Below are 24439 nucleotides of genomic sequence, written 5' to 3'. Positions count from 1 at the left end.
AGACTTCACCAACATCAAACAAACCTGATAATTAAAAGGTCCCCAATAACTTTTGAATAGAAGTGTTATTTTGGTTCATAATTAATCATCAATAGGTTTGAAGCTAATTTGTTATACAAAGCCAGTACTCAAATGAGACTCTCATGTTTCTGTTTTCTTGTTGCTGAACAAAACTGTGTTACACAATAATAAATCATGTTTATGTAATTTTACTGATCATCTGGAGAAATTAACTATCTGTTTACCCCTGGAGGCCTGATGTCACTCTAATTTACAGCTATCAGGGAATACCTATGAACAAAATCTACCAATTCTATGCTGGTATTTATTCACTGTGACTGTAGATAAAAATGTAATTCAACACTTTTAAAGGGGAAAAATATCTCTGTTTTTCTTTTTTTTTTTTTTATCTTGACATCCCTGAGAGTGAGTTGGTCGTGTGTGTAAAGAGTGCCCCCCTCTGGTACAAAAAAAAACACACGTCTATTACTAATACTAAGCATGAAGACACAGCTGGATACACTTAAAGTGAGCAGCTGAAAGATAACAAAAAAGAGATTGGTTTTATAAGATAAAAACAATCAAGACTTTTTTTAGGAAGTTGAAAAATGTTTAACCTCAGTCGAATTGCCCCAAATGTCTTTGTATGCTGACGTATTAAGAATCAGTTTTACTGGAACTAAGGGGCCGAGATCAACTACTGTAAAACTCATTTCCACTGCAGAATATTGTTGGCAAGCACTGATAATCCGCCTCATTTGCTTTTGCCACTCCTTTTTAAATCCCTGTCTTTGTGTATGGTTACAACACCAGGTAGAGGGATGTTGGAGTCTGGGATACGGTCGTTGCCGCGGTCACACATCATAGCAACTCTCCGAACGTAAAAAAAAGCATGAGTAAAAATCCTTTATGCACAGCCTTCAAAACTACACTGAATAACTATCCTCATTTATAAGAGTAAATCCCTCATCCGATGAGAGTATGAGCAAAATTCTACAACATGAACAAATCAGAAATAACATGCTGCCACCAGGAGCAGCAAATTCTGGCTCAAGTTAGTTAAAATAAACATCATGCTAAGTAGGCATACATCACAGTTTGTTTGTGTCCAACTTGCAAATGATTGTGCCAACAACATTCTTCCTCAGAGTACCAGTAAGCAGCAACCAGTGGTGCTAATCCCACAGCTGTGAAACCACTTTTGATTCTGGAGAGAAAGGGGCGGGACTTAATTAGAATCTTCGAATTTGACTGACATGCGCTTAAACCAATCAGGTGACTCGACGTCGAGTAATTGGCGGTTTCCGTTTTTCAATCTTGCGCATGCGCGTTTCATTTTGAAAATGGCGGCCGTACAGGGTAGTATAGTCGACGCGAAAGACGAAGCAGACATTAAAACAGAACCAGCGGCCGATGGCTTCGGAAATAATCACGCCAACGACGCGGGAGTGCTCTCTGCGTCCCCCGGCTCCAGCGCTGCGGCTGGAAACAACAAGCCGGCGGCGGGAGCCCCCGAGGACCAGCAGACCCTGCTGGCTGTGCTGCAGTTCCTCAGAAAGAACAAACTGTCAGAGTCCGCAGAAATTCTGCGTCGCGAGGCGGGATTGCCGGAGGAGGTTCTGGATCCAAAGGGGGCTGACTCCGCCGGTTCTGGGCTGGGAAGTGGTGCGGACATAGATGGTGGGGATGCAAGCGCTTTGCTCAGCCGGGTGACCGTCACTGCTGCCGGCGGAGCTAAGGCGCCAACTAAAGGTACAGTTCACTCCAAGTCATGTAACAGGTGAAAATATCTCTGGGCTTAATTTAGAACCAACAGCAAATTACTCTGTTTAGTAATACACCTACAGATTGTAAAATAACCAGGCCAATACTGTAAAGTCAAACATTCACACAGATATGCCCAACATGTTGAGTTTTGCGCAATTAGTTTTACTTTTTTTCCACAGAAAATTGATAGAATGTATCATATGTGTTACATTCAAGGCTGGGGGGTCAAATCTGGCCCTCCGTAGGTTTTTGTGTGGCCCTCTAGATTCTGGAAGGATACATAAAACAACCTTGAAGATAGCAGGTGTCTGCTGAAATATTAGTGTATCAATCAAATCAAATCAAATTTAGTTGTATACTGCCAACATACATCAGTTTAGGTTTATTAATATATTTTGTCACAAATCGGCCCTCTGAGGACTTTTATAATCTTGATATGGGCCACAATAAAAATGTGTTTAACACCCTTCGAATATGTGGATGAACTTGTTGTGTTCTGTAACATTATGCAGTTTCTGAAGCATTTTGCATAATTTTTTCCGGTTACTGTAAAGTTTGGAATTTGAGTTAAATGTTTTCCAATTTTGAAACGCTTCAAAAACAGAAAACAAAGAGTGGAAAACATATTTTCATATACAGGTGTATTTTCCCCTGTCCCATTGTCTAAAACTTGCATCCATCCATTTATTTTTCCTTTCCTCCCTCATAAACATATGCATTAGATTCCTGTTATACCTTTGTGTTCTTGCCTTAAAAACTGAACTGAGAACTCATGAAATTGCAATTTTGATATTAAAGTGTGTAGAAACCCTGAAGTCACATGTAAGTTTTTAGAAGCCAGAAGCTATGCCTAATGAGTTCAATCTACCAATGATGGAAAACCTGTTTCTGGCAGCAGCCGGAGAGGATCAGCCAGACGTCAACGTGGTTCTGTCAGCCTACAGCCAGCAGGGAGACCCAGCTCTCTATGAAGTTTACTACAGCGGCCTGAAGAAGTTCATCGAGTCCGTTCTGGACTGCCACAGAGCAGAACTGTCTCAGGTCTTCTACCCTCTGTTTGTCCACATGTACCTGGAACTGGTCTACAACAATCATGAAGCCGAGGCTAAGGCCTTCTTTGAAAAGTGAGTGTCTTCAGGATGTTTTAGTCTACGCAATGATAATACCCATCATCCCATCGTATTTATTTTCTCTCTTTTCCCCCCGTTTTTAGGTTCAGCGGGGACCAGGAGTGCTACTACGAAGAGGACCTACGCATTTTGTCAAGCCTTACGAAGAAGGAGCACATGAGAGGGAACGAGACTCTGCTGGATTTCCGCACTAGCAAGTTCGTTTTGCGCATCTCCCGCGACTCCTACCAGCTGCTGAAGAGGCACCTGCAGGAGCGCCAGAACAATCAGATATGGAATATAATCCAAGAGCACCTCTACATCGACATCTTCGATGGCATGCCGCGCAGCAAGAGCCAGATCGACGCCATGTCCGGCAGCTTGGCTGGAGAGGCCAAACGAGAAGCAAATAAAGCCAAGGTTGGATAATTAAATTATATATTTGCTTTATATTTTTCTGTCATACTTTTTTTTTAACTTCTCTGTTTTGTTTTTTTTTGTTTTTTTTTATATTTGTGTAGGTTTACTATGGCCTGCTGAAGGAGCCAGAAATTGAGCTTCCCCTTGATGATGAGGATGAAGAAGCAGAGAACGAGGAAGGTAAACCCAAGAAGAAAAAGCCCAAAAAGGACAGCACCGGCTCCAAAAGCAAGAAGCAGGATCCAAATGCTCCTTCACAGACCAGGTAGAACCATGTGTGCATTCCTAATTCACGCCTCTAGACTCTCACATTATATCCTCCGTGCATAATAATACATTTCTGTGAACAACATAGATATTTATTTATAAGAGTTAATTTTAAGATGAACTCTTAAAATTTCCAATGCCTTCAAAAAGTATTCATACACTCTGAAATTGCATATTGTTTAATTCTGCTGAGATATTTTATTAAGAAAGGGCAAAACTGTATATATTGAAATTTAGTTGTAGCCTGAAAAATGTGAAAACGTTAATTGGACGTTGATGCTTTTGAACAGTACACCAGATTCTCATTCTTTATCAGGATTTGTTTCTCAGTGGTTGATGGATTTTTGTTTTTTTAGGATACCTCTACCAGAACTAAAAGACTCAGACAAGCTGGACAAGATCATGTACATGAAGGAGTCCACCAAGAGAATTCGTTTGGGACCTGACAACCTGCCCTCCATCTGCTTCTACACCTTTCTCAACGCGTACCAGGCAAATGACCTGCAGACTATGTTTGCACTTCATGGGAGTTGTTGGGACTAACCAGTTGGTAGCAATCAGCTCATTTTATTTTTTTTCATGTTGCCCCTTCAGGGTCTAACTGCGGTTGACGTTACGGACGACTCCAGTCTGATCGCAGGGGGCTTCGCTGACTCCACGGTACGGGTGTGGAGCGTCACGCCGAAGAAGCTCCGCAAGGTCAAGACCGCCACAGGTAAGACATACCACAATGAGCGATGACGGCTTTAGTGACAAATTTCATATGGGGTCTTGAATTAAAATTCTGTGTTTTCAAGGTTTATGAAGTGCTTGATTTCTGTGTAAGGACCTAGAAGGTGTCCTTACGCACTGCACAGTTTTGTAATAACGTGCAATCTACTGCTTGATTAACGGCCTAAATTCGGAAAACGTTATTTATAGTTGAAACCAGATATTTTTATACACCTAATAAAAGACAGATTTTTTTTCTCGCTGTCTGAAGTTAAAATCAGACTAAACTCTTCTTGTTTTTAGGTTAGATAAAATTACCAAAATAATTTCTATTTGTTAAATGCCTTAAAACTTAGCAAGAAGATTTTGTAAAACATATTTTCTGCAACTTTCTTTGTATATTGTGTTTAGCATTTAATTTGAGCAGGAATGCAATTTAACTTAACATGATTTATTTGGATTGTTTCAATGAAATTAATATTTATTATTCCTAATGTCTCAGTAATTTATTGATTTTTGTAATTGAAATAAAGGTTGTTTTATATTTTATACTTTTTAAAAATAAATTTTGATTTTGTTCTTGGACTAGTCAGGTGTACAGGGTGTGTGTAAGGAAGTCTTAATATACAATTTTGTTTATTCCGTAGAATGTAGAATACTATCAGAAGACATTATTAATAACAGTAATAATAAATGACTATCATATAATAGTGAATTGAAACTGTGTTTTTAGGTAAATTTGCAGTGTTTGTATCTCCAAAGTGTGATGCTGAAAAAGTTTAAAAACTTACCTTGGAAGTGTTTGAAGTTTACTGTGAAAACGTGTGTGAACCCTATAGCTCTTGTGACATAGTTTTCAAAGTAAAATGTTATTTTTATATGTGTTTTCCCTCTTTAAGATTTGAATCTGATTGACAAAGAGTCAGATGATGTTCTTGAGAGAATTATGGACGATAAGACGGCCAGTGAGTCAAAGTGTCTCTATGGACACAGCGGACCGGTGTATGGCATCAGCTTCAGCCCAGACAGGTACAGTTTTGATCAACTTGACCAGAATAAAACCCCACCAGAAGAATATGCTCAACTGAAAATTACCCAAGTATAGCTTAGATTTTGCCGTGACTTAAATAAAAAATGTTATTCCTCTAAAAATCATCAGTTAGGGCAGGGGTCTCAAACTCCAGTCCTCCAGGGCCGCAGACCTACAGTTTTTAGATGTGCCACAGGTACAAAACGCTGGAATGAAATGGCTTAATTACCTCCTCCTTGTGTAGATCAGTTCTCTAGAGCCTTAATGACCTAATTATTCTATTCAGGTGTGGTGCAGCAGAGGCACATCTAAAAGTTGCAGGACTGCGACCCTCAAGGACTGGAGTTTGAGACCCCTGAGTTAGAAAATGTTTGGCAAGCATCTAAAGTCCAAAGGCAAACTGGAGTAAGTTCAGAAAGCCTGAAGAAACATTGATCAAAACAACTTCAAACGATTACAATAAACTCTGTGTTCATAGAAAGCGAAATATAAAGAAATAAGGGAGGAATCAGGACTTTTGCCCAGCAGGTACATTAATTTAAAAAAGCATATTAATGCTAAAAGTCTAAGTTACAAAGTAGTTGCCATGTTTGATTATGTAGATTCTGTCCTGTCCCCACTTGTTGATTTTTATTTTTATTTTCTTAATATAGGTACAGGCTTGAATTGTAGGAGTAAAACTTTTAATATTGTGTCATTAAATAAAAATAAGTGAACATTTTTGTTTTGAGTTTTTATTTTATTTTGAAGAACAAAAAGATTTCTGACCATTTCACCTTTTCAGAAACTACCTGTTGTCATGCTCTGAAGATGGCACAGTCAGGTTGTGGAGCCTCCTAACTTTCACCTGTCTGGTGGGATACAAAGGCCACAACTACCCAGTGTGGGACACGCAGTTCTCCCCTTACGGACATTATTTTATCTCTGGGGGGCACGACCGGGTCGCCCGGTAAGAAACGCATTCAACACGCCTGCAGTTCTGTCTGTCTGTAGAGGGAAGCCACATATCGCAGCTCAATGTAGAGACTTGTTCCTTTGCGCTCTCTCTCCGACAGCTTGTGGGCGACCGATCACCACCAGCCGCTGCGGATATTCGCCGGTCACCTGGCCGACGTCACTTGCACTCGTTTCCATCCCAACGCAAATTACATGGCCACAGGCTCGTCTGACCGCACCATCCGTCTGTGGGACGTCCTCACCGGAAACTGCGTCCGTATTTTCACCGGTCACAAGGTGAGATTTCACAAGAATGGGCAGCTGCCAGTTTTCACCTCGGCATTTGCAAGAAATGGGAAGGATTATCATGGTATGACAGTGTGGAGGAAAATAAGGATGGAAATGCATTTTTAACAAAAAATAAAATATTTGAACATGATCTAATTGCTTATTTTGAAAACAGGAAGTAGTGATGGTCCATATTGCTTGCTAAAATAGTAACTTCAATTAATAGTTCTGTAAATTGGTGTTTTTAACAAAATTGATCAGAAATAAAATGAGACTTTTCACTCTCTGACCTCAGTTTCTTTTTGAGTTTAAGTTAACATGTAGTCCATAAATGCAGGGTCCTGTTGGTGATAAAAATAAGATAAACCACTGTTTTGTTTTTTTTTCTCAATCCATCAGGGTCCCATCCATGCGCTGGCGTTCTCTCCTAATGGGAAGTTTTTGGCCTCGGGAGCCACTGATGGTAGAGTCCTCCTGTGGGACATTGGTCATGGACTGATGATCGGAGAGCTCAAGGGTCACACAGAGTGCATCTACTCCCTCAGATTCAGCAGAGATGGAGAGATCCTCGGCTCCGGTGGGTGCTCAACATCTCACTGTACCCTTTAAATCAACTAAATAAAAGCAACAAAGGCTTTAATTACCCCCCCAAGTGATCATCGTTTCGTTCGTTCTAGGTTCTATGGACAACACGGTTCGCCTGTGGGATGCGATGAAAGCATTTGACGATTTAGAAACGGACGACTTCACTGCAGCTACGGGACACATCCACCTACAGGATAACTCCCAGGAGCTTCTGCTGGGCACCTACATGACCAAATCAACGCCTGTAGTTCATCTTCACTTCACACGGAGGAACCTGCTTCTGGCTGCAGGAGCTTATAATCCATAACAGCATTGGACCATCGGGGAGTGAGGAGAAATCATTTAAAGCTTGACATGATGCACATCATTAACCTCTTGAGCTGTACAAATAAACATCATCAGTTCGTTTTCTGGCTAACAGACTGAAGTAGTAACCGGTTGACCAATCAGGTTCCCAGAACAAAGCTAACTGTTGCAGTTGTAAACTGCCTCATTGACCCCTTTTTTTTTTTTCCTTTTAATAAATCACTGCCATGACTTCACAGTTTACCTCAAAACATGGCTTTCATCTTTGTAGCATATTCTCTTTTATACTGATCCACATTGTAAATAAAACAAAGTGTTTTCTATATCCAGAGCGTACATTTTCTTTATTGTTTACAGAAGGAAACCAAACAGACATATGTTATTACAAGCATGTCCAGCTGCTCGCTCTCTCTCTCTCTCCACTCCAAGCAGTTAGAAATGAAGATCAAACGAAAACCTGTCGAGAAAACAATCAGCTATAAGTCTTCGGAACTGAAAATAGCTTGTAGCAAAGAAAGTGCTGAATATGCTTACATAACTACTTCTCTGTGACAGCAGGTTTTTTCTTGGGCTTCAATTTGAAGAAAAGGAAGATGGTTGCAAGGCTGGCATAAGTGGCCAAAACACACTAAAACAAAGGCAGAAGTATTAAAACAAGCACTAATTATAACTTTACCATAAAACATGCATCGTACAGGGTTGATTCTAGCTTTGTGACTCATCATGTTCAAAGAACTACTTGTGTTCAAATCATTTTTGGTTCCGCTATGATAGTTTGCACAAAGAGCAAATGTAAAACCTTGAAGCTTCAATTCAAACTTTAGGGTTAAATAGTTTATCAACAGAACTTACGTTCCTCCTTCCGATGATTGTGTATGAATTGAAGTGTTTGGCAATTCCAGTGAACTGGTGCTGACTCCCCGCGTCGTGTCCTGCCATTCTGGCTAAACGTATGGTCCTTCCACAAACATAAGAGCCAATATTACAGCAAATCAGCAAAAATCAATTACTGACTCTAATTTATGATGAATGATATTTAAAAAAAAAAACAAAAAAAAAATGCATTTTAGGAATTGTTATTTTTCAACAAATGTCTCCACTGTTCCATGTCCTCTACGAGAGCTTCAATAAATGTTTAAATATAAACAGTTACATTTTGCATTTTAATCACAAAAGTCATATTTCTTAATGTAACCGGTGTCCTGATGAAGCCTATTTCAAATAGTTATTTCTGATTTTGATTCCTGTGCAGTGCAGTCACAGCCATACAGTTACACAAAAATACTGCAAAGAAGTAAAAAAATAGTTTTAAAAATACATAAATCACTTATTGTGATCACAATAATACCAAAAAAAAACTATCATGATAAAATTTTAACTCCACATCGCCCACCCCTACTTGCCAATGCTTAAACGTTGGCAAGTTTCTATAGTTTAACTCGGTGTTATTAATCTTTCTTAAAAATAAATTCAGATTTGTGAAAGAGAATCCAATTTATGTATACTGTAACTGATTACAGCAGGTTTCATGGGAGGAAAGTCGTCGTTGCTAATATTTCAAGCAATTTTGTTTTCTTTAAATCATCCAATGTCAAGCTAACGGAAAGACGTGGAAAAATCTAAAAAGCTTGGTGTTTTAGTAAAAAAAAAAAAAAAAAAAAAAAAAAGTATATATATATATATATATATGTATTTTAGAAAATTAAAGCAGATTTAACTAAATAGGTGGTTTGACATCTTCATTGAAATGCAAAAATACTGCAATATTAATTAAGCCGAATTCTAATCTAGTACTTGCCATTGTAAGGTATTTGTCAGAGTAACCTCATACTTATTAACTAAGAATTAGTGTAACTAAGCAGAAAAACAAGTTAGCACACTGTGAAGTCACTGTTAGCTTTCAGAGTTAGCTACCAAGCTAAGTAGATATTCATTAACGTTGCCAGACCACTCCGTGAAAACCGAAGAGTTACAAAGACATGTTTGTTCTTTTCACGTGTTGTGAGACCAAAAGGATCAACTAACTAAAGCATAAACGTGTCGTAGCTTACCTTTAACACACGACCCCTGAGCTAGCTGAATGAGACAAGTGCCCTTCAACAGAGGCCGCGATGCTAAAGTTTCCAGGAAGTCCCGCCCACTGTTAGCAGTCCAGATGCGATTGGCTATTGGTTGAAAACAACGTCATTCATTTCTGGGACCAGAACCGATCTTTGATTGGCTTAGATTACTGTCCGTCATCAATTCTTCACCGTGATTGGAAAACAGAAAGACCGCCCTGACGAGTTTTTTTTCCGGGTTGGGATGATGGCGTGTTGCTGAAAAACATGTGAGTTACTGCATGGGCAAATCTGAGTCTATTTATACATAAATATCTCGAAGTCAGGTATTGTATTTATATATTTATCTTTAAAGGAAGATATAATGTTTCAGGAGAGGATTACTGTCTACTGCGGAGCTTGTTGGCGTTCATCTAGTTAGACTTTAGTCAGAGTCCGTGGAAGATTAGTTTTTTTTTCAAAGTGCTTGTTAGATCGCTCCATTTCGATTAAGATTAAACTACTTACTGTCTTTCAATTGATTTTTAGTGAGCCATATTCTTTTATGTTTTACGTATTAATATTATAAAGGACCACATAGACAATATCTACCAAGACAATTAAGTAATTTTGTTTAATCAGTTCAATTCCATACAATAGAGCTCATATTATTACAATGCATGTATTTATTATAATTGAAGTTATGTTTATTTCAATCAACGATTTTGACTTACAACTAATGAAAATCCAAAATGCATTTTATTAGAAAATTACATTATTATACAAAACCAGAAAAAAAAAGTTACTTTTAGTGCTGTGATATTGTAAAGTTAATGCATTCAACTCATGATAGGGGCTCCTTTTGCATAAATTACTAATGTGTTGTTGGTGCTATTGTCAGTGTGCTGCTGGCAAATAAATTATCCAGAAAATGTATATACTCTGGCATAAAGTGCTCTAAAATGCAAGATGTCTGCTCTGACCCAATAAAACACAACAGAGCAACAGATGAAATCATTACTGACTGTGGAAGTTCCACACATGACCTCAATTAACTTGAGTCCTGTTCAGAATTTGGGGTTTTTATTAGCTATTGTCTTCAAAATAGACAAGCAAATACTCTCTGTATAGCATCATCCAAACTCTTGTTTTGTGTGTGTGTCTGCAGCGTTTTGGAGATTTGGATATACTCCGTGTGTCGACTGGAACTTCTTCAAATCATAGGCATCCCCAGCTTCATCCAACATGGCGTCGGTAGAGGAGGATTTTCCTCGTGGAGGCAAAACAAAGAAGCCCACCGACAGTAAAGTCACAGCGGAGCGGAGTAAAGTGGACAATCTGTTTCAGGTAAAAAAAAAAAAACAAACAAACTTTGTTATCAACGCATGTTGTTCAAATAAGCTCCTCTACAATCCCATCTCCGACCAGAAAAGTGAACCTATGTTGGACGTTTTTTTTCTCCCTTTAGCAGTCAGATGAACAAACGACAACAAAGAAAAAAAAAGGAGGCGCCAAGAAAGTCAAAAAGCAAAAGACAGAAGAGCAAGAAGGTGGCCTGACGCTTAACGCTGCTGCTAAAAGCGTGGAGATTCTGCACATCAAGGTGAGAGACATACCCATCTCCTGTAAACGTTTAACCCTTGGTTAGATTTCTACTTCTGATTGTTTTGTCAGTCAAGCTAAGTTGTGCAACATGTTTTTACCCAGAATGTGAGAGAAGGGATGCTGTTACTGGGCTGTGTGAAGGAGGTGGCTGACTTTGAGGTGACCGTCAGCCTCCCGTGTGGCCTGCAAGGCTTCCTCAGCATCAGGAACATCTGTGATGCGTACACCAAGCTGCTGAGCAAGCAGCTGGACTCAGACGTTGAAAACGAGGTGACTAATTCAATCTGAACTGTTCGATGTTCGTCTGTCACATTCAGCGGCTTACAGCGATGTAAAGTCAGGGTTTCCCTCAGTGTATTATAAGCCTGGCAGGCTTATAAGCCACCAGTCTTTTCTTGTACCCCGACCAGGCTTAGCATTGCTTATTTAAGTTTTTTTTTTTTTAATGTTTGCATTTTTTAGGACCTTACAGTTGGTCTTCAGATGTTGTTCTTCCAATAACACATAATTATCAAGTGATATTTTCAAGTTTTTTGTCAACTTTCAACACTTTTTAACTGAAGTCCAGATATAATCTTTCCTCTACTTTGTGTTGGTGTGTCACATGAAATTCCTGTAAAATTCATTAGATTTTGGATGTCGTGTGATCGAAAAATTCAAAGTGTCTAAGCACTCTGCACGTTTGCGCTCTGACTTCGCAGGAGTTCTGCTCTTTGTCCCAAATCTTCTGGCCGGGAATGCTGCTCCGATGCGTGGTTTATAAAATGGACATCACTAAAGGAGGCTCGCTCAGCATTCAGCTGTCGGTCAATCCGAAGCTGGTCAACAAGAGCCTCACCTCGAGCTCTCTGATGGCTGGAATGGTGAGCTGGAGTGAATGCCAGCAGTTTTAACAATACAATAAGATCTTTGTCTGTTTTTTAACGTTGATCTCGATGAATCAGGTCCTGAGTGGGTGCGTGGAGAGTGTTGAAGATCATGGCACTATAATTGACATTGGCGTGAGTGGAACAAAAGCCTTCCTGCCCGAGGATGCTACAAAGAGCAAACAGCATAAAAGTGAAGGTAAAAAATACCCCCAAAATGACTTGAACTTTGCTTTGCAGCTTCAAAACGTCCTCAGTTAGGAAACGTTTCTTAAATATTGGTGTGTTCTCCATGCGTGCAGAGCTTAAAGTGGGTCAGTATGTGACTTCTCGGGTAGAGGAAGTAAAGAACGACGGCCGCGTCGTCTGGCTCGCCGCCGCGGCTCGGGCCTCCGCTGACGCCAAACAGGGCTGGACTCTCACCAACCTCCTGCCAGGCCTCACGGTCAAAGCTACCGTTAAAAAGGTGATGAAGGCTTCCTTTCACTTTACTGTGGATGCAATTTGAGCTGAAAGAGTTGCGTCTTTAAATGACCTCTGCATATCGGGTTTGCAGGTGACCAAACATGGCCTGCACCTGGACTTCCTGTCCTCCTTCAGCGGCCAGGTGGATTTTCTGCACATGGAGCAGGAGTCCAGCTACAGAGAGGGGCTTCAGGTAAAACTCCCCCCGCCTGTCCTGCTGCCTCAGCCGGACAGTGGGTCATTTTAAACTACACAGATTTAAACCTCTTACCTGAAACATTTAATCCTAATAGAAGTTTAAAAAATAAACTCATGCAAGCATGGGGGTCCAGTATTCTTCCAGGTAAACGGATGAATATAACTTCAAATTAATATGTTCATAATGGACTGATTTCTTCGATATGTATTTTAAGAATTTAACAAAAAACGCTGTTTTAGTACTGGTTGCTGCATAACACAGGGGAATAGTATAAACGGTCTCTGCAGACACATGATTGGCTCAGTTCCTGCCAGTCATCTTGGTGCAAACACTGTTGGCCCCGCCCACAGATTTTAAGAGTCAAGTTTGACAGATGAGTTGAATTCAGGAAGTGTAGAGTTGAATAAATTTATGACACATTAATAATTCAGTGTGTTATTTGCGTGTTGACCTGCGGCGCTCCGTAACCAACCAGGTGCGAGCGTGCGTTCTGTACATCGAGCCGACCACCCGCCTCGTCGGGCTGAGCCTGAGCAGCCACCTCCTGCAGCCCGTGTCTAACGTCGACTACGCTCCTCCCGGCGGGGACCGGACCGGAGAGGTGGTGAAGGAGTGCAAGATGACCACGATACACCACATGTCGGGGGCCATGTTGGAGCTGCCGGACAAAACCCCGGCCTTTGCGCATGTAAGTGAAGCTGGTGATTTGATGAACTTGCTTTAAAGACCCTGACGTAATATCTATCATGTGTCTTGACAGAGGAACCATCTGAAGGAGCTAAGCGATCCGCCCAATGAAAACAAGGTCTCTGCAATGCCCGAGCACACCTGCAGGATCCTGGACTTCAGCCCCATGGAGCAAATTTATTTTGTTAGTTTACGAAAGTACGCAGCGGCCGATTTTTATTATTTGTTTTACGTCAGAGAACGTGACTTTGCTGTCTTGCACTGACCACCTTACACTGTGTCGTGATTGCAGGAGCGTGATTGAGCAGCGATTTTATAGATATCAGGATATTCACGCCGGCCAAGTTGTAGAGGTGAAATAGAGAAATTATGTTGTTGGGGTTAAAGTTGCAAATTTAACCCGCTTCGTGAGGATTTGGACTGTTTTAATCCTCTGTTGTCCTCCAAGGGGACGGTGTCTGTCCTGCTGAGCCACGGGATGGTGGTGCATCTGTCGGAGCACGTCAAAGGTCTGGTGCCTCGGACGCACCTCTCCGACATCCTCCTGAAAAACCCGGAGAAGAAGTACGTCGAGGGGATGAAGGTCAAGTGTCGGGTCAGTACAGTTCTCTCCTGAAAAAGATGCAGGAATGAAGCCTCTACAAGGGTTTTCAGTCAGATTAGCATGTCTGGTTGTGTGTGAACTTCAGGTGCTGTCAGTAGACGTGGACAACAGGAAGTTGTGTCTGACCCGGAAGAAGGCGCTGGTTGAGAGCACCCTGCCGCTGTTCCTCAGCTACAACGACGCCCGTCCCGGCCGGGTGTCCCACGGCTTCATCGTGTCTATCAAAAACTTCGGCTGCATCGTCCGTTTCTATGGCAACGTCAAAGGTCTGGTCCCGCTGGAGGAGCTCAGCTCTGAGCCCATCGTCTGTCCGGAGGATGTCTTCTATATTGGACAGGTGAGACAAAAGCGAGTTGCATCGGTTCATCAGGATTCCTTACAGGATTCAGACCGGAGGAGCTGAGGTGTTTGGGAAAATAAAGACTGCGTTTTTCCTTGACTTCACATTTGAAGCCTGACTGCTTACCAGTATCTGCTGAAGATTCTTGGTTATCTTTTTTTTTTTTTGTTATATTTTAACAATGTACAAAAAAGGAAGACAAGTCAAGTTTATTTATTTAGCACATTTCAGCAACAAGGCGGTTCAAAGTGCTTTACACCACAAAAACATCATAGCCAACTATTATGAAACAAGCAATAAACATAAAATTTTTTCAAATGCCATCATCAAGCAAATATAAAATATATTGATCAGTGTTCCATCCACGCATTCATTCATTCTGAGTATCTGTTCAGTGCTTGGATGGATTTGGAGTTGTAATGTAGAGTTGGGTGTCATCTGAGTAGCTATGGTAGTTAATCTCATTACTTGTATTAACCTGAGCTAGCTGGAGCATGTAGATATTTAATAGGAGGGGTCCCAGGATGGAACGTTGGGGTACCTCACAGGTGACATCTGCTCAGAAGATGCCTATTGACACAAAGAATTGGGGATTTGGAAATTTTGAATAATTTTGAAACTCCATTCCTTCATCTGAGTGTACGTGGTTGTTTTCCATCTTTACCTTCCAGGTGCTGAAGGCCAAAGTTCTTCAATGTGACCCAGAGAAGGAGAAGCTGCTGCTGTCATTTAAGGCGGCGGCAGAGGGAGAGACGGAGGAATCTACCGAGCCTCCGATTGACTGCGAGGTTGGAAAGGTAAAACAGAGCTCTTGGTGGTGGTGGTGTTGTTTTTGGCATCCATCAAACTTTCCTCGTTTCCCAGCTACATTTTATTTGCCTTGTAGAGGGTGGAAGCAAGGGTGGTGAAGAAATCCATCAACAGTCTGGAGGTCGTCATCCTCCCAGACGAGGGCCACGCCGTCTTACCCACAGTGCATCTCTCCGATCACATGTCCAACTGTCCGTTACTGTGGGAGGTTCTGCAGGAAGGAGACACCATTTCAAACCTCATTTGCTTTAACAAGAACAAGCAGAACCTCGTATCCTTTCCCCTGAGCCGTTTAGACCGAAGCTGATGTTCTGTGGTGTGAAACGGTTTATTTTCGCCTTAGCTGCTTCTCTTTTAAAGACGCTCACCAAGAAACCAAGGGTGAGATCGTCACTGGAGGAAGGAGCGGTGGCCAAAGATTTCTCTGAGATTACCGTGGGGATGCAGCTGGTTGGCTGCATCAGGAACATCATGTCCTATGGCGTCTTTGTGGAGTTCCCCTACGGTCTCGTTGGTCTTGCACCCAAATCTGTGAGTTGAAGAGCTGGGAATCAGTTTTTCCTGACGCAGCAATGTAGCTGTTTTCATCATTGAGCGTTTTTGTTTGACTACAACAGGCCATGTCGGATAAGTTCATCAGCGACACGACGACCGCCTTCAAGCTGGGCCAGACGGTCATCGCCAAGGTGACCAACCTGGATGAGGAAAAGCGGCGATTCCTGGTCACCCTGAAGATCTCTGAGGTCATAACGCCTGCCGGGGATGCCCGGGCCGCGCTCCTGAACGGCATACAGGAGAGACGAACTGTGAAGGAAATGCTGACTGTCAGAGGTGTGCTGATGGCTTCGGATACTCTCAGTTCCTGTTCAGCCCGGCAGAACCTGGCTCTGCCGGTTTCCCCTCTCATCATTCCTGTCTCTACAGATGACGGAGAACTGCGGCAGCAGCTGGCTGCTCTGACCGTCGGCCAGAAGCTGAAGCTGATGGTGGATTCAGCGACACAGGACAGGGCCAAATTTAAGTCTGACGACTTGCCCGGTGCTGACGTTATCGCCAGTAAACGCCATGTGGCGGGTACGTTCAGAACCATCAGGTCTTAAAGGGATACCTCAGAGTTTCTGTTGTAAGACTTTATTGAAAGATTTTATTCATTTAAGGTCTGGCCTGCAGTAGAAAACATGCTGTTGGTTTCTTCATTTAGTGTAAATTCAGACTATTTGGTGCCAGAGGCTGAGATTAACAGCTAATCTGAGACGACCAACACCCAATCTGACCTTTACTGTTCATAAACAGTATCAACTTGTTAATAGTAGCAGGACTTGGGTAGGATTGGACAAACGATAAAACCATACGGAATAAGGCGGTCACATCAGATCCTGATAAATGTAGAAGCCTTTACTCCTTATAACAACGTTTTTGTCTTAATTTGAAGATGTTCTGGTAAAATTACATCTTTATTCTGCTAATATTATGATTACATTTTCATAACTAAGCAAAAATTCTCATAGCCTGGCCCTAATACTCTGTCGTGCAACTCACTGAAGGGACAACTGAAATAAGAGCCACTTTTTAAAAACTCATCTTCTGATTGCATCAATAGCCCCACCAGTGAGCGTATCTGCCTCTTTTCCAGGAGTTAGCCTGACCCCTGGGCAGAAAGTGAATGTGGTCATCCTTAATGTCGACATCCTGTCCACCTGTGTCCATGTTTCCGTCCTCCCAAAGCTGCTGGGGAAGAAGAAGTCTGTAAGTGTTGCTAACGTTTTCTCTCTTGATTTCAGCAGGTTATATAAGCCTCTTTTCTCTCACGTTGCATCACATTATCACTGCAATTTTTAACATTCCTTTTTACAGCTGAATAAAGGCTCAGACTGCTGTGCGGTGGTGCAGTTCGTCGACCAGGACTTTGCTGTCATCTCGCTAAACGATGCGGCGCAGCTGACTCTGCTCCACACCTGCAGCCACCTGAACGAGGTCGCCCTGTCCGAGGCAGAGAGACTCAAGGTGGGGATGACTCTGTCGGTGGAAGTCGTAGAACCCAGCTGCGAGCAACTGGAAGGGCTCCCCCTGGTGTTGCGGAAGGGCAGCGCGCCGAAGCGGCAGCGTACGGCTTCGGAGAACCAGGCGGACTCTTCGGGACACCGCTTCGGCGAAGTCCTGCAGGGCAAAGTGAAGTCGGTGAAGCCCACCTACATTCAGGTGGCGCTGGAGGACGGGAGCACGGGCAGCGTCCACGTATCGCAGGTGGTGGAGCCAGCCGAGATCAAGCTGGGGTCCTTCCCCACGTCCACTGTGAGAGTGGGCAGCGTGATCAAAGCCAGGGTCATCGGAGGACGAGAAGCCACCAGTCACAGGTTAACGCAACCTTTAAGTGTTGTTGTACGTAAATGTGCTTATCAGGAAATTTTAAAACTATTAAAAAGTTTGTTTTTCAGCATTTCAGTTCATAAAGTGAATCTCTCATATGGATTCATTACACACCGAGTGATATGCTTTGTTTGTTTATTTCTGTTTATTTTGGTGATTCTGGTTGACAACTGATGGATCTAAAAAAGTAGTAATTTTATGGCTCAAATAAAATTGTATTTGTATATCACATTTCAGCAACATGGCTAAGTTCTAAGTCCTTTAAATAATAAAAACAGAAAAATACCAAGTCATTGAGTGCACAGTCGACAACTGAAACGTTGCATTTTGTCAAGTGATTTTCTGATCAAAATTAACAGAAAATTATAATAAGAAATGCTGAGAATCTTATGAAGTTAGACTTTAGTTTCGGTTTTAAAGATAAGGACATACTTCATCTTTTGTAACATCAACATCAAATTATTAACAGTAGCAGGACTTGGACATGATTAGGCAAAGAAAATCACCCGGAATAAGGCGGTCACATCAGACCCTGATAGCTGTAGAATCTTTTTCACATTAAAACATTTTTAGTTTAGTTTTAATGATGTTCTGGTAAAATTACGTCTTTATTCTGCTAATATTATGACTTCTCATAACTAAACAAAACTTCTCCCAGCATGGCCCTAATACCCTAACTCTGTCATACAACTCACAGAAGGGACAATTGAAATAAGAGCCACTTTTTGAAAATATTTTGTTTAGAACTACTTTTTAACATAAGAAAGCGAGAAAAAAATTTTTTTAAGTCGGCTCGTCCAGCTGTAAAAAAAAAAATTCAATTTTCTCTGCTTTCAAAAGGCTGTCTTTGTAACAAATCTTTCTTGATTTCAGATTTCTTCCGTTTTCTCACCCCAAATTCAAGTACACCATTCCTGAACTCACACTTATACCCAGGTAACCAAAGTGGATCATGGTCATCACATCACGTGTCCCGATTATGGATCTTTTACATTTGGAGCCTGGTAACTTTCTGTTTTTCTTCTTGTAGCCGACTGGATCCTGGTGTGGATTTTAAACCAGTTACAGCAAAAGATAAACTGGCCGTCTATAAGCCCGGCGACGAAATCACATGTTTCGTATCAAAGGTGAGCTTTCATGAGCGTTTTAGTGGGTTTACTGTGTAAATATCAGCATATCCAAATATTTCCAGTCATTCTTCCAGCTCTTCCTTCAGTGGTTTTGTTTCTGTTTCCAGTTTAAATCAGACAAGAAGTGCTTGGAAGTCACCTCTGACCCCTGCGTCACAGGGACCGTGGACCTGCTTTCCATGATCACAGATCCTAAAGTGAGTGATGCAGATTCTGTGCTCAAGTTGTTGTTTTTTTGGGGGGGTTTTTTTGGTAATTAAATTGTGAGAGTATATTTTTGCTTAAGAAAATATCTGACCTTGAGTAAATATTTGTTTTTCCATGTCCAGGATGCCAGCCACCCAGAAAAACTGTTCAAGCTGGGCCAGGCGGTTCGCGCTAAAGTGGTGGAAGCGAGCGTCCAGCCTCATCGCTTTGTGCTGTCGCTCTCAGGTAGAGAGGGTAGAGTTGATGTTGAAATGTTTCGGTGGCGATGACTCTCATTCTCCCTGTTTTCTTGCTTTCCCAGGGATCCATAAACTGGAGAAAGGCAGCATTGCATTGGGAATGGTGACCAGTGTTCAGCCACAAGTCGGCCTCGTGGTCAAGCTCCCCTTTGGCGGCGCCGGAACGGTTTCTGTCACTGACGTCGCTGACACCTACAGGTCGAAGCCACTGGAGGCGTTCAGGAAGGATCAGCTCATCAGGTTGGTTGATGACGAGGTTCAGCGTTCTTCGATGGGATCATCTAAAAAGAAAAAACGTCAGAATATCATGAATAAGTTCAATGTATTTCTTGTAATTTTGATCTTTATCTGTAAGCCATAGTCAATAAAATGACAAGAAATGCCATTCTTGAGACATTTACCCTGTGAAATGGAATATTGGCATCTCTTGACTATATATATTGAGCCTTCTCACTATATTCCAAGTGTTTGAGATCTACCTGATCTAGAATGGCAATGTGCTGGGGACAATTTCTAGGTTTTAATTTAGCCTTCTCCATAGAAACCATTGAAAGACTTATAAATTGTTAAAGACCACGAAAGAATGGTTGTGGAGACTCTTAATGTTATGTAATAAAAGAGAATCTGAAACTTTGAAAAATCCCACATGGCAGTATTCATCTGAGAACAGACTATAGTAGAACAAATAGGATAAATACACAAAGGTGGACCCCAGACAGGATCTTGATTAAAATGTTTTTTTGTTTGTTTGTTTTTCATGTTTACAGAACGTTTAGGTGAGCTGTAAAATGAAAGCTCACATTTTAAACTTAGTTTATTTTAGTCGTATCAAATTTGAGCATTTTTTTCTGAGAGTTAATTAGGAAAAGTTAAACTTCTTTAAAGCCAAGCGTTGCCACCCTGCGTCCCCTCAGGTGTTACCTTCTAGATGTGCAGAATGGAAAGTGGCACCTGTCCCTACGTCCATCACGGTAAGAACAGTCATTGGGAAAAGTTGCATGGTTTATAGAATGTATGGCTCATTGCAGCGTGTCCTGTCAGGTTGAACCCAAAGAACACCAAGCCAGCGAAGGACCCAGAAGTCTTGTCTTTGGACCATCTGCAGCTGGACCAGGTGGTCCGAGGTTATGTCAAGATTGTGAGTGAGCAGGGGGTCTTCATCAGGTAACTACTTCTGTCTTGGATTTACTGGATCTCAGTGCTGCATTGGCAACATTTGCAAACAAAAGATCAAATGTGGAGTGCCTCAAGGCTTCGTTCTCGGACCACTGAGCCTCTCAAGTGGACACAGAGATGGGAGCTGAAGAAACAAAAACATTAGTTATCTCCTCCTCATCATTTCTATCCTCTCCTCTGTTTCCAGGCTGTCGCATAACATCACAGGAAGAGCTCAACTTCAACAGTCCTCCAAATACTTCATCAACAACCACAAGATCCTCTCTAGTCACCTTCCGGTCAACACCCTCCTCACCACTAAAATCCTCAGGTAAAAAACACAATGCCTCAGCTCAGACGTTGATTGTATTTCAATTTTTTTGTTGTTTTTTTTTAAATCAGGCGAAATAACCTCAGTTTGTTTCCTCAGTGTGGACAGGGAGGACCAGTTGGTCGACCTCTCTCTTCTCCCCGCGGACACCGGAAAGCCAGACGTGCTTCCGGAATCCCTCGGCCTCCCGCTGCGTCTCGTCGGAGACGCGGAGAAACGCGACTCAAAGAAGACAAAGAAACGTTTGCACGCCGAGAGCGAACAGGTAATGAACATTCTTTCTGCTGCTATTGTCTTACTTTCATATGTTTAACAGTACTAGAGTCAAATAGAAAGTCCACAACAGCTGCATTCAGGATCTGTAGACCCTCAGGTCGGTCTTTGTTGTTCATTCATGTTTCAGAAACCAGCGGAGCCCCAGATCCCGAAGAAGAAAAAAAAGAAATCAAGCAAACCAAAAACTGATGGTGATGACAGCGGAGTGGAGGTCTACTTCAGAGATGAGGGGGAGGAAGTAAAGTGTGATTTTTCTCAGGTGAGCTGAACTTCAGACACTATTTTTTGCTCTTGCTATAAATTCAGGCCCCCACAGCTGGAGAATATTATCGTGTGTTTCTGCCTCTGCAGGTGTCTCCCAGCTCGGCGGGTCCGTCCAGGCTGCAGGTGGCAGCCGGCTTCTCCTGGGACGTGGGGCTGAGCTCCCTGAAGCCTGTGTTGGAGACAAAGGATGGGAACTCCAGCGACGGAGAGGAGCAAGATGGCAACGAAAAGGTGAGACGATCAAAAGGATCCGTCAAGGTGCCGTTTATATCACTTCAGCTTTTCCATGTTTTCTGTGAATTTTGTTTGGATTTTTTTTTTCCGATTTACCAACATAAAGTGGGCCGTTAATGTGAATTTTTTTTTTAAAAAGCCTAATTTATTAGTCATTTTACTAATGAAAATCTTTGTAGTGTTTCATGCATTTGTCAGGGTTCGCACCGGTGCTTGAAATCCTTGAAAATGCTTGAATTTCAGTTGGCGAGTTTTCAAGGTTTGGAAACTAAGCACTTTTCAAGGTTCGGGAAGTGCTTGATGTTCAATCTGCCCACTTTTGTAATAAAGTACAGTCTACCTTTTGATTAAAAGCCTAAATTTGTAAAACATAATTTACAGTTTAACCAGATGTTTTCATACACCTAATAAAACGAAACATATTTTCTTAATCAGAATAAACTTTTCTTTCTAGAATTATCAAAATTATTTCTATTTGCTAAAGGCCATAAATTTTAGGGGAAACATTTTTTTACATTTTTGGATATGTCTTATTCTTATTGGCACAATGACTTATTGGTCTGTGGAATTTAAATAAAGGTTGGCTAATATTTTGTGTGTTAAACGTTTTGTTAAATTTGTGTGTTCTCATGCCAGTCAGTTTTTGTGTGTGTTCTAAAGCGGTTCAACAAAGCATTGATTCAGAGGGTCTGAATACAAAATCATGTCACACTTTTCAGATTTTCATTAGTAAAAAAATGTGGAAAACCAATTTGTGTGACTATTTAAGCAATCATTTCATAAAAACCAGTATGAGATGAGACCTTTAACTGGTCTCACCTGATTTTCTCCATAATCACTTTTTCTTTTTTTTTTTTTTCTTTAATCGTCCAGCCCCAGAAGAAGACGCGCCACGAGCTCGAGCAGGAGAAGAAGTCAGCGGAGAAGGCCCTCCTGCAGCGGGAAGCAGAGCTGATGGACCCGAGCCTGCGGCCCCAGGACGCAGCCGGCTTCGAGCGGCTGCTGCTCGCCTCGCCCAGCAGCTCGCTGCTCTGGCTCCAGTACATGGCCCACCACCTGCAGGCCACGCAGATCGAGCAGGCCCGGGCTGTGGCCGAGAGGGCCCTCAAAACCATCTCCTTCAGGTGACCGATGTCCCCCCCCCCAATGCAGATGGTGATGAGAACGGTGCGTCGGTGTTAAGACTCCGCTCTGTGTTTGTGTCCAGGGAGGAGCAGGAGAAGCTGAACGTGTGGGTGGCCCTGCTGAACCTGGAGAACATGTACGGAACCCAGGAGAGTCTGAAAAAAGTGTTTGAGCGAGCCGTGCAGTTCTGTGAGCCCATGCCCGTGTACCAGCAGCTGGCCGACATCTACGCCAACTCCAACAAAATCAAGGTCTGAGTTTATTTTTACCATGGGTATATTCACACCAGCCCCGTTTAGTCCTCTTTAATCGAACACCAGGTCGTTTGCCTAGAAAGCCGTTTGGGGAGGTGTGAATGTGCAATCGAACTCTGATGTGAACCAAGACAGAGAACTTTTCTGCCCAGGTTTCAGTTTGGTTGAATTGAATTCTGCTGCAATTTGAATGCCAAGTAGACTGGAGACCGCTCCGAAAGCAGGAAGCGGTTTATAGCAAAGGGCATTTTGGATAACTACAAGATGAACAAATGTGTGAGTGCAGCGCTAGAGAAAGAAATCCTACTAACACTAAAATCTGCCCTGACTCTATTTTGTTTACATTTTGTGAAGAAGGAAATTGCACTCAGTGTCTTCTTCAGAGGTTTTTATGTTGTTTCCTTCAGTAGTTCTTGGTGCAGCACCACCACAGGAAAGAAGGGGAACAGGTTTTTCAGTTAGTTCGGAGCATTTGACATAGTGCAGTGTGAAAGCTCGCTGAAAATTTAACAAATGTTGCAATTTTGGTCCCCAATCGAACCAAGTCTGCCGGACCATCAAGTGTGAAAACACCCTTAGTTCCTGAGTAAAATTACTTTTCCTCCAGCTTCTAATATGTGTGTTTGTGTTGTGTATCAAGGAGGCAGAGGGTCTGTATAAGACCATGGTGAAACGTTTCCGGCAGAACAAAGCAGTGTGGTTAAGCTACGGGACCTTCCTGCTCCAGCAGGGCCAAAGTGATGCTGCCAGCTCTCTCCTGCAGAGGGCGCTGAAGAGTCTGCCCCCCAAAGAGAGTAAGATGAGCCGAGTTGGTTTGTTTAATCTCTCAAGAAATGGAAACAAACGTCAGGATTTTACCAGTTGTGATGTTTCCTGTGTTTTGCGGCGTCTTGCTAGGTGTGGATGTAATCACCAAGTTCGCTCAGATGGAGTTCCGCTTCGGCGACGCTGAGAGAGGTCGCAACATGTTCGACAAAGTCCTGACGAACTATCCGAAGCGCACGGACCTCTGGTCCGTTTTCATCGACCTCATGGTCAAACACGGATCGCAGAAGGAAGTGAGGTAAACGTGACCTCCTACTGCTGAGGTTTACACTGGAATTTATGTACAGAAGCGACACAATAAATAATCAAATATGTCATTTTTTCAGATGAAAGTACATTTTTAGGAAATAAATACAAATCTGAGAAAATGAGGATCTCCTGTGCAGTACCTCAAGGCTCCATTCTTGGGGCACTTTTATTCAACTTCTACATGATCCCCCAAGTTTAGATTATTACTGTAACTATGCTGTTTGTTTTGATTTTTCTGTGGGCACTGAAATGCATTTCTTCACACCTGTATATCTTCTGTTCTAAAACATTCAAACAGTCTCGTCTGAACGACCCGAGCATTTGGGTTTCATTTCGTTCTCCGCTCCTCTCCTTCCGCAGGGCCGTCTTCGATCGGACGATCCACCTCAGCGTTTCCGTGAAGAAGATCAAGTTCTTCTTCAAGCGCTACCTGGAGTATGAGAAGAAGCACGGCACCCCTCAGAGCGTCCAGGCGGTCAAAGAGAAGGCCATGTTGTTCGTGGAAGCAAAAGGCAAAGACGCTGCAAACTGAAAGCGCAAAAATACATCACCGGACCCAAACAGAGTCCCTGAAAACCATCAGTCTTTGTTTGAACTCTTGTAATGTTGCTGACTGAGTGTCGAAGCTTGATCCTGGGTCCATGCAATGTAATGCTCTATAAATGTTAAAAACAAGCAGCTGTTTTTAACCTTTTTTTAACCTATTGTGTAAAATAAACACTGCATAATGATAATAGAAGTTATGAGGG

General features: G+C 42.2%; 3 protein-coding genes across 4 annotated transcripts; 2 read left to right on the top strand and 1 right to left on the bottom strand.

Annotated features, from left to right (window-relative positions):
• The first annotated feature begins 1341 nt into the window (after window positions 1-1341).
• Window positions 1342-7744, top strand: taf5 (TAF5 RNA polymerase II, TATA box binding protein (TBP)-associated factor). Of its 2 annotated transcripts, none has more exons than XM_028018877.1 (11): window positions 1342-1752; window positions 2666-2891; window positions 2981-3296; window positions 3398-3561; window positions 3920-4055; window positions 4158-4278; window positions 5174-5303; window positions 6089-6253; window positions 6360-6537; window positions 6928-7105; window positions 7206-7744. In XM_028018877.1, exons 1-11 carry the CDS (start codon window positions 1344-1346, stop codon window positions 7418-7420), a joined length of 2238 nt encoding a protein of 745 aa, XP_027874678.1. In that variant the 5' UTR covers window positions 1342-1343; the 3' UTR covers window positions 7421-7744. The 2 variants fall into 2 exon arrangements, with proteins under 2 accessions (XP_027874678.1, XP_027874677.1); XM_028018876.1 differs by having other exon boundaries at window positions 2663-2891.
• Window positions 7745-9592, bottom strand: atp5md (ATP synthase membrane subunit k). The gene is made up of 4 exons (XM_028018881.1): window positions 9471-9592; window positions 8272-8377; window positions 7954-8047; window positions 7745-7876 (listed from the first exon to the last, which is right to left on the bottom strand). Exons 2-3 carry the CDS (start codon window positions 8356-8358, stop codon window positions 7958-7960), a joined length of 177 nt encoding a protein of 58 aa, XP_027874682.1. The 5' UTR covers window positions 8359-8377; window positions 9471-9592; the 3' UTR covers window positions 7745-7876; window positions 7954-7957.
• A 92-nt stretch (window positions 9593-9684) lies between these two features.
• pdcd11 (programmed cell death 11) lies at window positions 9685-24424 on the top strand. Its single transcript, XM_028018875.1, has 36 exons — window positions 9685-9748; window positions 10627-10805; window positions 10927-11061; window positions 11166-11333; window positions 11765-11926; window positions 12008-12128; window positions 12232-12395; window positions 12486-12587; window positions 13069-13281; window positions 13354-13478; window positions 13573-13633; window positions 13729-13875; window positions 13970-14221; window positions 14896-15021; window positions 15111-15305; window positions 15395-15565; window positions 15652-15865; window positions 15959-16108; window positions 16668-16780; window positions 16889-17388; window positions 18275-18337; window positions 18432-18528; window positions 18639-18728; window positions 18861-18963; window positions 19040-19217; window positions 19892-19948; window positions 20019-20141; window positions 20341-20463; window positions 20563-20728; window positions 20867-20998; window positions 21091-21234; window positions 22111-22361; window positions 22445-22613; window positions 23257-23410; window positions 23514-23679; window positions 24051-24424. The coding sequence occupies exons 2-36, from the start codon at window positions 10704-10706 to the stop codon at window positions 24220-24222; spliced, it is 5409 nt and encodes a 1802-aa protein (XP_027874676.1). The 5' UTR covers window positions 9685-9748; window positions 10627-10703; the 3' UTR covers window positions 24223-24424.
• Window positions 24425-24439: the final 15 nt, after the last annotated feature.

The sequence above is a fragment of the Xiphophorus couchianus genome, chromosome 5 (genome assembly GCF_001444195.1).
Source record: "Xiphophorus couchianus chromosome 5, X_couchianus-1.0, whole genome shotgun sequence".
NCBI lineage: Eukaryota > Metazoa > Chordata > Actinopteri > Cyprinodontiformes > Poeciliidae > Xiphophorus > Xiphophorus couchianus.
This window is presented reverse-complemented; position numbering and strand designations above follow the sequence as displayed.